Consider the following 13,968-nt stretch of genomic DNA (forward strand, 5'->3'; position numbering starts at 1 on the left):
CTCAAGTACCAAGTATCATCTGCTCTGATGTGAAATGCAATAGAAATAAAACCAGCATTGTATCCCTGGGCAAGCATCTTTCTAAGACTAGCAGGATGACTTCTATCTGTGAATGATAGGGTTTTGTACATGCTGGTATGGTGCTTTTCTTGTGTAAAAGAAAAAAACCTCAGCACATGAAACAGCTTCCAGTTCACTCAAGTGAAATAGCAAGTGATTGACCATAGACAATGCAGTGTTGACAATGTTTTCACAGCTATAACCTTGCTGGTAACTGTAGACCTCCTTGAACAGTGTGGCATGCATAGAAACTGTTAACTTGACATAGAAATGAAGCATCGTTATATCAAATTTCAGAGCATAATATCTATGTATACGTCATCCTCAAATTACTGTCAACTCTGCCAAACGCAAACTCAGTCTATATCTGCCTATAAAGATCATCTTATAGGTGCAGGACCTACACTCCTGGCCCAGTGTTTTGTCTGCCTTCTTCAGATCGGCATCGACTACGACAAAGCATCTCATCCAGTTCAAAGAGCATGGGGATTTCAGAGGCTCACCTTTACAAATGGTACCGTTTCCTGTGTAACCGGGCTTGCAGACGCAGTTGTGCCCACCCACGGTGTTGAAACAGAGGGCGTTTTCATCACAGTTGTGCTGGTTCGTTATGCATTCGTCGTGCTCTGAAAAGGGAAACAAGAATGGCAAGGGCCTGCATTTTAAAAACCAAACAGAAAAGCTTTGCATAGACTTCCACGTTAAAAAGAGGTAAATGCAGTAGTTACTGACAACAGAGCTATGTGGGTATGTAATCATGGGATAGTCACGGTGGATATATTTTTAGCAAATACTATGTGGTAAGTCTGGTGCAGTATAATTCCACCTTCATTAACAGCGAGCTACCACCGTTACACTTTCTATGAAGGGTTACAGTGTTCTTGTAAACACTTGCCAAAGAGCCAGGTTCACACACTGAAAACCCATATGTTAGTTCTACTGTATAATTTATTCATGCAGGTTTATCTTACACAGGATTCAGAGGGTTTCCTTTGCAAAGCTGACTAATGGTGTGAGACACGTGCTGCAAACTGCAAAAGATATTGTTAGCAGAAGGCAGGACTTCAAAACTTAAGTCTGTGTTTTTCCTCCCTTCAGTGCCTACAGAACACTTTGTTTAGATGAAATAACCTGAAAACAAGGGTCTGCCTGCTGTTCAAGGCACATTTGGTATGGTATGTCCTATCATCAGAGTGTGATGGATGAGACTCCTCATTTAGGTGACTAGATTAGACATACTGGGAAATAATTCTTTTGGAAATAAATGAAGAATCTGGATAGTATGATTTTGTGTTAACTTGTAATGCACTGTTTAATCTGAGACAAACAAATAAAAAACATTGTATGGGTATTTAGGTTAATGGCTTAGTTCATGATTTTTTGAGAAATAGAGAACGTTATTTCAAAAGAAGATATTCTGAAGTGACACTTCAAAATGCAACACGAAATGCTCTACCATTTTCAAAATGTAATATCTTAGTCTGTAGCCATGAAAATGAAATGTTTCTGTCTTCTGGAAATATTCCTTGCATTTGCTTTAAATCTACACTATTCATCTACCCATAAATAATCTCCAACCCTTGAAATTTTAATTTCAGGAACACAGACTGTTTGGAGAACATAAAGGCACCTAATTTCAATTAGCACAGATGGATGAACCTGCACGTGAGGTTTTCATAGCCCTCATTGTGCTCAGGTTTTAGCAATTTTTCTTAGTGCAGTTTATGACAGTTCTGGCTGTCTGACATAAGTCTTAAATCTGGAATCAGTTGCTCTTTATTCCTCATTTTTTGGGTATGTCACACTGCTCTGAATCTTCCCCTTTATAAATAAAGAGCTGAAGTCTGCACATACCCCACAGAGTTGTCAGGAAAATTAATTTCTTAACATTTGGAAATCACTACGGAAATGTTCAACTTGCTACTTCGATACTGGCCATAAACCACAGGAATATAAAGCTGGCAGATTGGCACATCTCTAATCCATCAGTCGATGTAAATTGTTACTCAGTAATGGCAAGTACCTGTTGTTTAAATGAGGGGGGAAAAATCACATCAACTTTAAACACTACACAGGTTTAGATTATTTTTAAATTTTTTTAATAGGTTTATTGTTGTTGAGTGCTTATCTGTTTGGATTTTAAAGATATCAACCTAACATCCCTCTCCTAAACAAGGACTTGCTTCTTGTATCACCAACAATACCATCCTCAGCCCTCAGCCCTGAGGCACCAGCAGCTACTGAGCTGATTCCCTTGCTAGATGCAGCAGATCATGGGCTGCAGGCCTCTGCTCTGAGGCATGAGATTTCATTGCTTCATTCTCAGTATAACTAACTAAAATAGTTGATCCATTCCCTCTAAAATCGAGTTATAATGTTTGATTCTGACCTCCTAACATAGTGAAATCTCTTGTGCTAGCTGAAAGTATTTATGCTAAATCAGTCCATACAAGAAAAACAATGCCCATGCAAAGTAGGTTAAAAGTATTATCTGTGCTGCAGCAATACCCTGGCTTTCTTAGTTTGTGTTAGTATTATGATATTGTTTAAATATGCTATTTAAATATTAAAATATATTATCTCATTTTCAAAGGTTCCATACAACCACAACAGTAAAATGTGTAGAACATTATATACTGAACAGGTCAAAATATCTTCCAAAGACATTGTCTTGGTATCTCAGGGAGTAGGGTCTATAAAACAATACATCATACTGGTAAACTCAGCTCAAATCACTAATTTGACAAAGTAAGTATCACCTTCAAGGAGGAAGTGTAGCTATCCACCTCATGACTTAGGAATGCAAAAATATCCCTGGCTCATACAGCAGCTTTTAACTAGGAGTAAGAGCATATTAGAGGAAAGTAGGTGATCACAGACTGTCGCCTTAAGAGGAACAGCTCTGCATGCATGGCTAGAGCAGTTCTGAAAGCCTGTCAAGGCACCCACAGGCAGGACAAGTGCTCTGGCCTCTATGCCAAGTAAACTTGCTATTAGTATTCCAGTACCACAAGCTATTAACTATATTTATAATATCTTGGACTACCAGGACCTTGAAGACCATTTGCACAGATGTATGCCCTTCATATAAAAAGATGACTGTCCACCTGAGTGCGTGCTTCCAACATTTACTCTCTGGGTCAAGAAAAATTGCTGAGAGTTTAATATGGATTTTTCTTAAAGCATACAGTACCGATATAATTAACTTTCCATCAGCTAAGTAATGGGGCTTCAGTGTTTATTATCCTCCTGTAAGGAAGCATTGCTAACATTTCAGGAAGAGAGTTCAATGCACAACTGAAACTGTATCGAAACAGCCAACCCTTCTGCTTCTGTGGTTACCACCTCAAACTTCAGGTTTGTTTTTATTTAAATAAAATATTAGCAACAATTAGGAAATATTCATGGGTGTGATAATGATTCTTGGATTAAAGTTTACATAGAATTTTTTTTAGGAGGAAAATGTCTCACACTGAGAGGAAACTTTGTAATTCAATTAGAGGAGAAGACATTTAAAAACAATAGGCATAGACAAAATCAGCAAAAAACATGGATCTGTGTGTTTTACAATCCACATAAATCTGTTGCTCTGTATCAATTCAGCTGAAGTTCAGTAACACATTTAAAACCATTTTAAGATTGCACTTCTCAATATTCTTTCTTACAGTGGCACCTAACAGAGTGCTCAGCCTGCACTTCAGAACTGATTCTTTTACGGACTGATTGCAAATGGCTAAACTACACCCCAAAAAAATTCTGTACACAGAACATCTTATTACATTCACTCTTCCAGCATTCAGCACACTATCCACACCAATTTATGGGGACTATCTGAAACAGCTTCTTCTAGAATTCTCTATTAATAAGAAGAATGCCCAGCTTTAATAAAGATAAAAATACTTCTTTGTAATAAAAAGAATGGTGCTTTGCTGATAATTCTTTATTATTTCATGCTTATCATTTTGGATTATTTTTTTAATCAAGCACTTAGAAAGCCACCTTAAATAAGGTGGACATCGCAGAGACTGAGTTCAACAATCTTAACTATCAAAGCAGACAGGACCATGCATTACAGAGAAGAAAACAAAAACCCCTGCGATTTTTAACATAATCATTTAAAGATATCCATTAACAAGGTTTTTAAGTTCAAAAACCAGTATAAAGAGCATTGTTTGCATTATTTAGAAATGTCATGCCCAAACATAATTCTGATGCTGCAAGAACACTGAGGTCATTTATTTCAAGCATCTTTAGACATCATGTGGCACACATTTAAGGTAAATTTCATGCATATTTCAATGCACATCATAATGAATATGGGGATGGGTCAGATACAGTAGTATTATAGAGACAAAGACATTAAAATTACTTTGCAGAGAGTTTTTAATGATTAACAAACCTGAATTTGCAATAAAATCTTTTGTAATGACAAAGTGCACTCATTTCAATCATTACTTCTAAAACTTTGTTACCTAATCTATCTAAATCCCATTTTGCAGTGTTCAGGACTCTGTGCTTAACCATGCTAAAATTAATAAAATCTCTGTTCTGGGAATCAATCAAAATTTTAAACACAACATTTATATGGGCAACTATCTCTTGAACGATATCTTTCTATATAGAAAAAGAAAAAATTCCAACTCCAAAATTTGCTATTGCTACATAGCAACAATAGTAACAGTAAATGCATTCTGTTAAATAGTTCTTATGACACAGGTGACCCAGAGGTGCAAAAAAAAAATCATGTGAACAATGAAACTAATTCATTTATACACATCTGAGTGTGCAACACATCCACACAAATACATATAAACATACATATATATATATATATACACACACACATGCATATGTATATTTATATATGTATGTATGCTGTTGTAGGTTAAGGGTTAACTATTGTACTATAAAGTGGAACTCCTCCCAGGGTGGGTGGAAAGCCCATCCCAAGAGGGAGACCCCAGATAATGTAATGTGCTCTTCTCTTCCTTTTCCTGCATATTCTCTATTTAAGAGGCAGAACTTTTGGAGTTCACTCTCTTGGCTCTTGCTTTCACTTTGCTGTTGGCTGGGAGCAGTTTTTGATGTGTAGTCAGTTCCTTTTACTTTAGTACCATTTGTACTTTGTTTACTTTTGCAAATATTACTGTTATTAACTTCCATTTCTGTGCAAGTGTTTTGGTTTACTCCTTTAGGGTAATCTACATTCTGTCCAGAGCTGGAAGCTCAAGCCAGGACATATGCACATACAGTAAGGGTAATGTATTTCATTTTACTTTAGTTAATTTTGAAACACTACTTCAGAATATCTCATATGGTTTCTTTGACAAAAATGTTGATACTACAGAAGGGTATCTAGGGTGAATTACTGCATCCTAGTGAGAGACACTGCTTGTATAAACTGACCAGGATCCACTACATTCTGTGATGTGTGTCACTGCAACGACAGCTGGGGATCTGTCATACCAAGTTTATTATCTGTGGAGAGATTCTTGCAAAACTTAGTAAAGTTTGGCATGCTGTTATCAAGGAGTGTCATCTGCCTCCTCCTAGTTATTCTAGCTCCCTGCAAAATCAGCCCCTATCCTTCCTGCTTTGTATTTCATGATTAAAAATATATAAAATTAGGTATAGCATTTCTGACTTGCATACTTCAAGGTTTCACAAAATTTGCCTTTGCACCCAAATTCTGCAAGTGTGTAAGAAAGAAAAAAAAAAAAGAAAAATAAACCCAAACCAAACAACACAACAAACAAGAAACTGAATCCAATCCAACAGCAAAAATGAACAATGATGGAGTTGCAGCACTTAATTATGGGTGAAGAATATTACACTGGCAGTTTTCCTGAACCATCCATTACCAACTATAGGAAAGAAGAGCTGAGGCTGATCTTAGGGCATAGAAATGCATAAATGTTCCAAATAATATAAATAAAATATACTCCTCCAATTGTAATCATAGAATGGCTTAGGTTGGTAGGGTCCTTAGAAATCATTTACTCCAACCTCCGTGCCATGGGCAGGGATGCCTCTCCACTAGATTCAGCTGCTCAAAGCCTCATCCAACCTGGCCTTGAACACCCTCAGGGAGGAGGCATCCACAGCCTCCCTGGGCAACCTACAATTTGCCTTCTGGGCTGCATATGTGCACTGCCAGCTCATGGTGAGCTTCTCATCAATCAATACACTCCAGCCTCTTTCTTCAGGGCTACTCTCAACCCACTCTGCACACAGCCTAAATTTGTGCCTGGGCCTTGAAATCTTGTAACACCATGCAACAGATATTCATTCCTAAGGAACTTTTAGAACAAGGTTAAATTATAATAAGTTAAGTAAAGATAATATATTATTTATTTTCTCCTTTTGATGCCTCTGCATTCCTTAATTCAAATTCCTGGTGGTCTCCTGTCACTTTCCCACTGATTTCATATAGATCTATGGAACTATGGTGACTAGCTGGCAGTGACAATACTTAAATGTCCACTTACAGTTTATTTTAACTACTATTTTTTTCCCCTCACAGTTCACGAGGAAGACAAAAATTAATAGTAATTATATGGGTAGTTTGGAAGACTTATTCCATTAAGATCATTTGGGAAATGACGGATGGTTAACTTCTTTAAGATTTCACATTAGCTAGCTTAAATTCTAATTGGCAAGTTTACTTAAAGTCTCAGCACATGCAGACTGTTTCAAACAGCAAATTTGAATTTATTGAATTATGTTATTTGTTGGAGCGTGTCCAGAGAAAGGCAAGGAAGATGGTTAAGGGTCTAGAGCACAAGTCTTATGAGGAGCACAAGAACTGGGAACTGGGGTTGTTTAATCTGGAGAAAAGGAAGCTCAGGGAAGATGTTACTACTCTCTACAATTTCCTGAAAGGAGGCTGTAGCAAGGTGGGAGTCAGCCACTTCAGTTTGCAAGTAACAAGCAATAGAACAAGAGGAAATGGTTTGAGTTACACCAGGAGAGGTTCAGATTGGATATTAAGAAAATATTGTTTACTACCAAGTGCTGGAACAGGCTGCCCAGGGAAGCAGTAGAGGCACCATCCCAGAAGGTATTTGAAAGATGCATAGATGTGGCACTTAGAGACAGGGTTTAGGGGTGAGATTGGTAGTGTTAGGTTAATGGTTGGACTTGGTGATCTTAAAGGTTTTTTTTCAATCTTAACAATTCTATGACTATATAATTCTATGTTTTCCACATATAAATCCAAAAATGTAACATAAATACTCCCCACTTCAAGTATGCTCCAATTAATTTTTCAGTAGAAACTTCTTAATGGAACCCATGCTTTCATTGATCATGGATTTACCATAACACATTTTACCCTATAACTGAAGCCATTAAACATTAATTAACGACCACCAGCAGCTGCCCTCAGTTCAAAGCTGGAGGTATTAAAAGCCAGGTATCCCTACAACAGTTTATTCACTGCTATTCCTATTACTGGATTGGCTTTCATCTTCATCCATTCCCATACATCCATGTCGGAAAATGATCCTCGTTTTCCAATTCTTTCTGCACTGCAGCTATAACCAATTTCTCTAGATCTATGTCCAGAATCTTCCTACTTCTTCTCTTAATTAAGTTGATTACAAAAATAGCTCTGATATGTACACGTTCTATTTTCAAGATCTGGTTAGAGAACACCCTGCTTTCTGAAATGCTGCTTCTGTCTGTAACTATTTACTGCATTGCTGTTCCTCAGGGGGAAGAGCTGCCATCAGCTCATCCAGATGTCTACTTCTCTCTTTTGTCTATTATCTTATTTACTTATTCTATATTTGGTGTTAATATGATAAAGAAAACCAAGAAAACTGTGATGAAACCTGAGGAAGAAAATCCACTTGGGCTCATGGTCAAAATCCAGGGTTCCTTTCCAGATTCAGGATTGCATCTGAGTTATACTACTGGAAATATATAAGAAGGAGCCTATATTACTGGCAGTTTGTGATGAGGGATTAAAAGCAGTTGAAAAAGCATTTGATCAAGAGAAGCAATAAGCACACACTCTTCTTGCCTGTGCCTGTGAGGTTATAAAGGCTTTGGAGAAAGATATGGCTGAAAGCTGGCTGTAGCTCTGATGGGATTCAAGATAGACATGGACTGCACTGGACTTTTAAAACTGGTATGATTTGGTAACCAAAAAGACAAATTCTGACACTGAATTTGATGATGAAATTCATCCCTACAACACCTTCCATTTCCAAATTATGAAGTTCCTTTTCTCTAGGAGAACCAAAACTTTTAAAGTATGTGCTGTTCTTTACCAAGGTGGAGAGCACAAGAAAGATCCTCGGACCAAAAATCCTTAGAAAAGTACTGCATATTTCTATGTACACGTGACTTCTGAAAAATGGGGCAATCAAACCCTAATAAATACTAACTTTTTGAAAACTTATCCTAAGAAGATTTTCAGTTTTATGCTTTATTTCACAACAGACTTCCATCTAAAGAAAACTGTTTCACAAACTAAAGCTCACACAAGGCATAGTGTGTTTTTTTTCCCTACCCCTTGACTATAAGACTCTTTCCATTGCACAATATTTCTTTTTCTTTAATTTTGGTTATTTCTGTTTTGGATTTTCTTTCTAGACTGAAGGAATATGCATCTCTTAGTTGTAAGTCCCTTTGAATTGTTCACCAGTAATTCTAAATTCTGCAGCTCTAATAATGGACTTTATGGCTCTAAGCAGGGTATATTCACATTAATCATAGAATCACAGAATCACAGAATCCACCAGTTTGGAAGAGATCTCCAAGATCATCCAGTCCAACCTATCACCCAGCCCTATCCAATCAACTGGACCATGGCACTAAGTGCCTCATCCAGTCCTTTCTTGAACATCTCCAGGGACGGCGACTCCACCACCTCCCTGGGCAGCCCATTCCAATGGGCAATCAGTCTGTCTGTGAAGAACTTCCTCCTAATATCCAGCCTATACCTCCCCTGGCACAACTTGAGACTGTGTCCCCTCCTTCTGCTGCTGGTTGCCTGGGAGAAGAGACCAACCCCCACCTGGCTACAACCTCCTTTCAGGTAGTTGTAGACAGCAATGAGATCTCCCCTGAGCCTCCTCTTCTCCAGGCTAAACACCCCCAGCTCCCTCAGCCTCTCCTCATAGGGTTTGTGTTCCAGGCCCCTCACCAGCTTTGTTGCCCTTCTCTGGACACGCTCTAGTACCTCAGCATCTCTCTTGAATTGAGGGGCCCAGAACTCGACAAAGCACTCAAGGTGTGACCTGACCAGTGCTGAGTACAGGGGAAGAATATTCTCTGATTCAACTTGAAAAGCCTAACACATGACCTGAACATTGACTGGTCCACCCCTCCTGCAGTATCTGCACACAAAGAACTCCATGCCAAGATCTCCTGAAACTCAGGGGAAAAAAGATATTGTCGATCTCAGCTACAACAGAGAAGTTGATGTGTCAAATAAATATTTCATGGCATTACTCCCTCTTAACTTCTTCCACAGATCTTCAGCAAATAATTTAAACTTTATTAAACCCACCTTCACTTTCAAAATGTCTGCTGTAATAGTGATTTCCCATTGAATGGAACAAGACGTATTTTTGCAAAATACACTCCTCTCATGGAGGCTTCTACTGTAATATTAATCAGTGTTACTTCATGTAATATCCTGTGAATTTTTGCACTTTTCAAACAGTTAGGCAGAGGATATATATTGAAAAATATTTAGTATGACAGCTAAACTTAAAAAAAAAAAATCTTTAGTTTATCTCCACTTTCCTTCACATCTGCCATTTTCTATATTCCTTCTTGAACAGAGGAGTTTAAAGGAAAGATTTACCAAAGCACTTAGTGCAGGCCTAACTGTTTCCCCTAAAGGAAAACCTGAAGCTCCCACTGCTTTCAATGGCAGGACTGCAATACCAATGGTAAATTATTCTGAAAACTCCACCTTAAGAGATTTTAGTCTAGACACAAGGTCTATGACCTTGTCACCCATTTCTTTCTTGCCTTAATTCAAACTGATCTCTTAATATCTTGTTTCTTTTACCACTGACATTTTAAAATAAGCTTTTCCTTTTTTAAGAGGTATTTCACCATGCAGACTTTCTCTGCAAATTCATTTTTTCTTTTTTTTATCTAGCCACAACAGCCATATACATTATTTGTTTCAAGGTAAATCTTTTTAAATTCTAACTTGCATTGTACATAAAACCTCTCAAGTACTCATGACAAACTGATGCTTTCAAAATCTTCTATTATGTTGTCAAAAGTGACAATTATAGCCAATTCTACGTCTATCATAATGCTCCCTACATTATTGATAATAGAATAGCCAAACTGAAGTTGTAAATATGCTACTCAAATTTCCTCAGCCAACTGAAAAATGTTTATTTTACTTCTTCCCCTAATGCCAAACTTTTAATTTACTGTTTCCTTACCAAAAGTTTCTATGTTATAAAAGTTCACCACTAGCAACAGAGACATGTTGGATATTTGGTCTCCAACCTACATATGTTTCTGTTACACAAAGAAAACAGGAACGTGGCTCTCTGACTGCTACTGAGGCTCCTAACTTGCTGCCTGCTGTCTTATTTCACTAGTAACAATTTACAGACCATCTACATAACGGTAGGGCTCCACAGAAACACCTTTGAACAACACTTTCAGCAATGACTTAAGGTAAGAATGGGTATACAGCAGGACAGAAGAAAGATATCTCAGCAATCAAATGCTGGTCAAAGTTCTTTTGATAAAATATAAATGTACTCAAAGCTCTTTAGAGACAGACAATGTCCCTCTGTAACAGTGTGAGAGCTGAAATCCCCACACACCGACAATAACCAGGCTAGCTCAGTCTGGAAGCAAATGAAGGCTGTATTTACAAGCAAATCTACAATCTATGATGAAATGCAATGAATATGTACAAATATACACTATACACAACATTTACAAATATGTACAATCAACAGAAAAAGCACAACCAAATCCCCATTGCTTTCCCCAAGGGGCCTTCCCCCAACCAGAAGGAATCCCCCCAGACCCTCCTGGCAGAAGGCAGAGAGTCAAGAAGCAGAGAGGCTCATCAAGGTCAGTGTGTTATCTTCAGCCAGAAAAGAAGCAGCATCCAGACAGAAGCCCAGCAAGGAAGCTGAGAACCCAGACTGCCCAAACTCCCCAACCTTGTTTTGAGTAGAGATTCTTAAACATTTCTCTCTCTCCAATGGAAGTGTTTAGAATAATTATTTTGCTTTCTTACACCCATTAGTGATTTGTTTACATTCTTTCGCTCTCTCTGCTTGAACTTTGTGAAGAAAAATAAAAAAGACAGTCTTAAAACCATCACACTCTCTATTCTTTTGAGGATAGCATCATGAGTAGGCTTTACCAGCTCATTCCGTCAACTCCTGGGAAAATCACAGTTACAATGTCCACCATCATTGTCAATGACAGTGCTTGTACAATGAGTAAAATGAGAGGCACCACAGTGATGGATGAAATACTACTGTTGCTTTGACTTTGCTTTTGCCTGCAGGACCTGGAGCAACTTACCAAACCATAAATATTAGGAAACAAACATTTTTTTTCTATCTTCTTACACAGCAGAGAGATTTCTTAATGCGTGAGATGGTTCCTCTTATTTCCCTGGCAGTGCTGTGACACTGGCACTCAGATGACTCACTGGATATCAAGTAGAACAGTACTATTTTTGATACGACAGCTATCGTGCTTGAGCTTTGTGGGGAGAGGAAGCCTTCCTACAATATGTGTCACCTGATTTCAAAGAGGGATTTCTTCTTGAAAACAGGGACAAACACAGGCTTCAGTGACGGTAAAGCAGAACAATATTGATGCTTTGCTTTTAGGTCATCCTTGATACTGTCTCTAGCGCTGCTCTGAATTTTCCCAAGGTCACATCCTCCTCAACAGTTTACAGATGGGCATCAAAACAGCTCAAGAAAGGTGTCCTTCACAAACACTGCACCTAAGCTGCCTTCCCTAGAAACAAAAGCACTTGGGGAGAATGGTACAGTCAGTTCTCACAATAGTGTCAGGGAAGAGCTAACACACACATCCAGCCTTGAAAGCCAGGAAGTGCTCTTGGTTTCTTTAGTTCAGATAACCTGCAGAGCTGTCTGCAGTGCTTTTAACAAAAACCAGTACAGCATAGTAACGGAGATGCAATGAAATTAGCTTTCATCTCCCCCTCCCTCCCTTCAATAGTATGAAATTTAATACTGGTTAACTTTTTTTCATGGGTAGATTTCCTAGCCCCCACCATGCTTTTGTTGCAACAGTTCAACTGCTAGTGCCAATCAAGCACATGAATTATTATTTCTGTACTTATACATATGGATACTTACATGCATTTTATATTGATAAATACAAATTTGCATAAGCACATCTTAGCATACTTTACCTACCTGAAGAATTCTGCCATCAAATTTGATGTTCTATTCAACACCACAAGCTGCACTAAGAAGCAGAACCATGGATGACAGTCTTCGGAAAGATTCAGGTCTCAAAAACTCAAAGTATGGATTTAAAACCAAACATCAGAGTCATGAACACAGGAACTCTTAACCAGATATTCCATTTTCATAACACTGCTGTCATCCCAGGATGATGTCCCCTTTATAATTCCACTTCCTTTACATGTCTTCTATTTGGAAAAGCTACGATTTAAGATGAGATGCTGTCAACAACTTGGGAGGACTTCAGATTAAGATGAAGCCTGCTCTATGGCAAGTGTACTAAGTGAATAAACACTGGGTATTCAAAGCACATTGGAGTATCATCTATTCAGTCTGCCACCAACCACAATTGCTATTTAGTTCCCAAACATTAAAATTATGTAGTTACAGAAGTTTGAATTCTACATTCATTTTCACCTTCTGAAGAGACAGGAAAAATTCATCTTACCAAATATGTATACACTCTAAATGAAAAAACAAACAAAACCAAAACCAACCAACCAACAAACAAAAAACCACAAACAAAAAACCCACAAACAGACAAAAAACCCCATAACAACAGAAAAAAAAAATCACAGGAAAAAATTTAAAACAGATTATTTCTCAGACACCCACCTTTCCAGAAATCAGTCCTCATATCTTGAAAAGAACTGGCCATTTATGCCTGCTTTGAAGAATGTAAAACCTTTATCTTCCTTTTTGGTTTTTTTTTCCCTTTAAATGCACCATTGTTAACAGATTTTCCTAAAGTTCCTAAAGGTTTCCAAACCCTGAACATCAAAGTTAACACTGTGGGACAGACAGTATGTTCCAAGCTCATCACATTTACTGGTCTGTAACAGGGTAAATGACAAAATCACCTCCTGTAATTACTGTTGCTGACAATATATTTTCCCTGGTGATTGGGCTATGTGACTCAGAGCTGCTTATCTTTGTCAGTCCAGTCTAAATCTCCATTTCTGTGTGACTTGGACATTAACTTAGGAAGTATTTACAAATTAGTTCCAATCTCTGCCAAAACAGATATTTGTAATAGTATAAACACACCTTTTACTACATGATTAAAGTCTTCCACTCAAATACTATTTTACATTAGAAAATAAGTATTCACAATGAAGTTCTGTTCCCCATTTAAATCAAACGTGCATTTCTTTAACGTATTGCAAGGGAAACACATGAAACAGGCAAATAAGATGAAGGAAAAAACTGCAAACAAATAAGTACATTGACACTTTCACAAAATGTTCATTTCACCAAATGCTCAAAAAGCAATACATGAGGTAAAATGTAAGCAATAAAACATTATAATTCTCACTGCCTTCATGTGACAAATGATAAGAACGCTTACAGAAGACAACAGTGACTTTCAGTGAGTTGCAGCAATAAGTATTACAGGTTAATCAAGCTAGCTAACTGCATGTATTTCCCTGGAATACCATTTACTTTTAAAATA

The 13,968-nt window shown here is 37.7% G+C and overlaps 1 protein-coding gene across 1 annotated transcript in view; it reads right to left on the minus strand.

The window, feature by feature from the left end:
* Nucleotides 1–13,968, minus strand: part of NELL2 (neural EGFL like 2) — a 153,541-nt gene that overhangs the window by 40,047 nt on the left and 99,526 nt on the right. The window contains exon 14 of the mRNA XM_054399534.1: nt 564–686. Coding sequence (XP_054255509.1) covers nt 564–686 — 123 coding nt within the window. The remainder of the gene's footprint in view (nt 1–563; nt 687–13,968) is intronic.

The sequence above is a fragment of the Indicator indicator genome, chromosome 3 (assembly GCF_027791375.1).
Source record: "Indicator indicator isolate 239-I01 chromosome 3, UM_Iind_1.1, whole genome shotgun sequence".
Lineage (NCBI taxonomy): Eukaryota > Metazoa > Chordata > Aves > Piciformes > Indicatoridae > Indicator > Indicator indicator.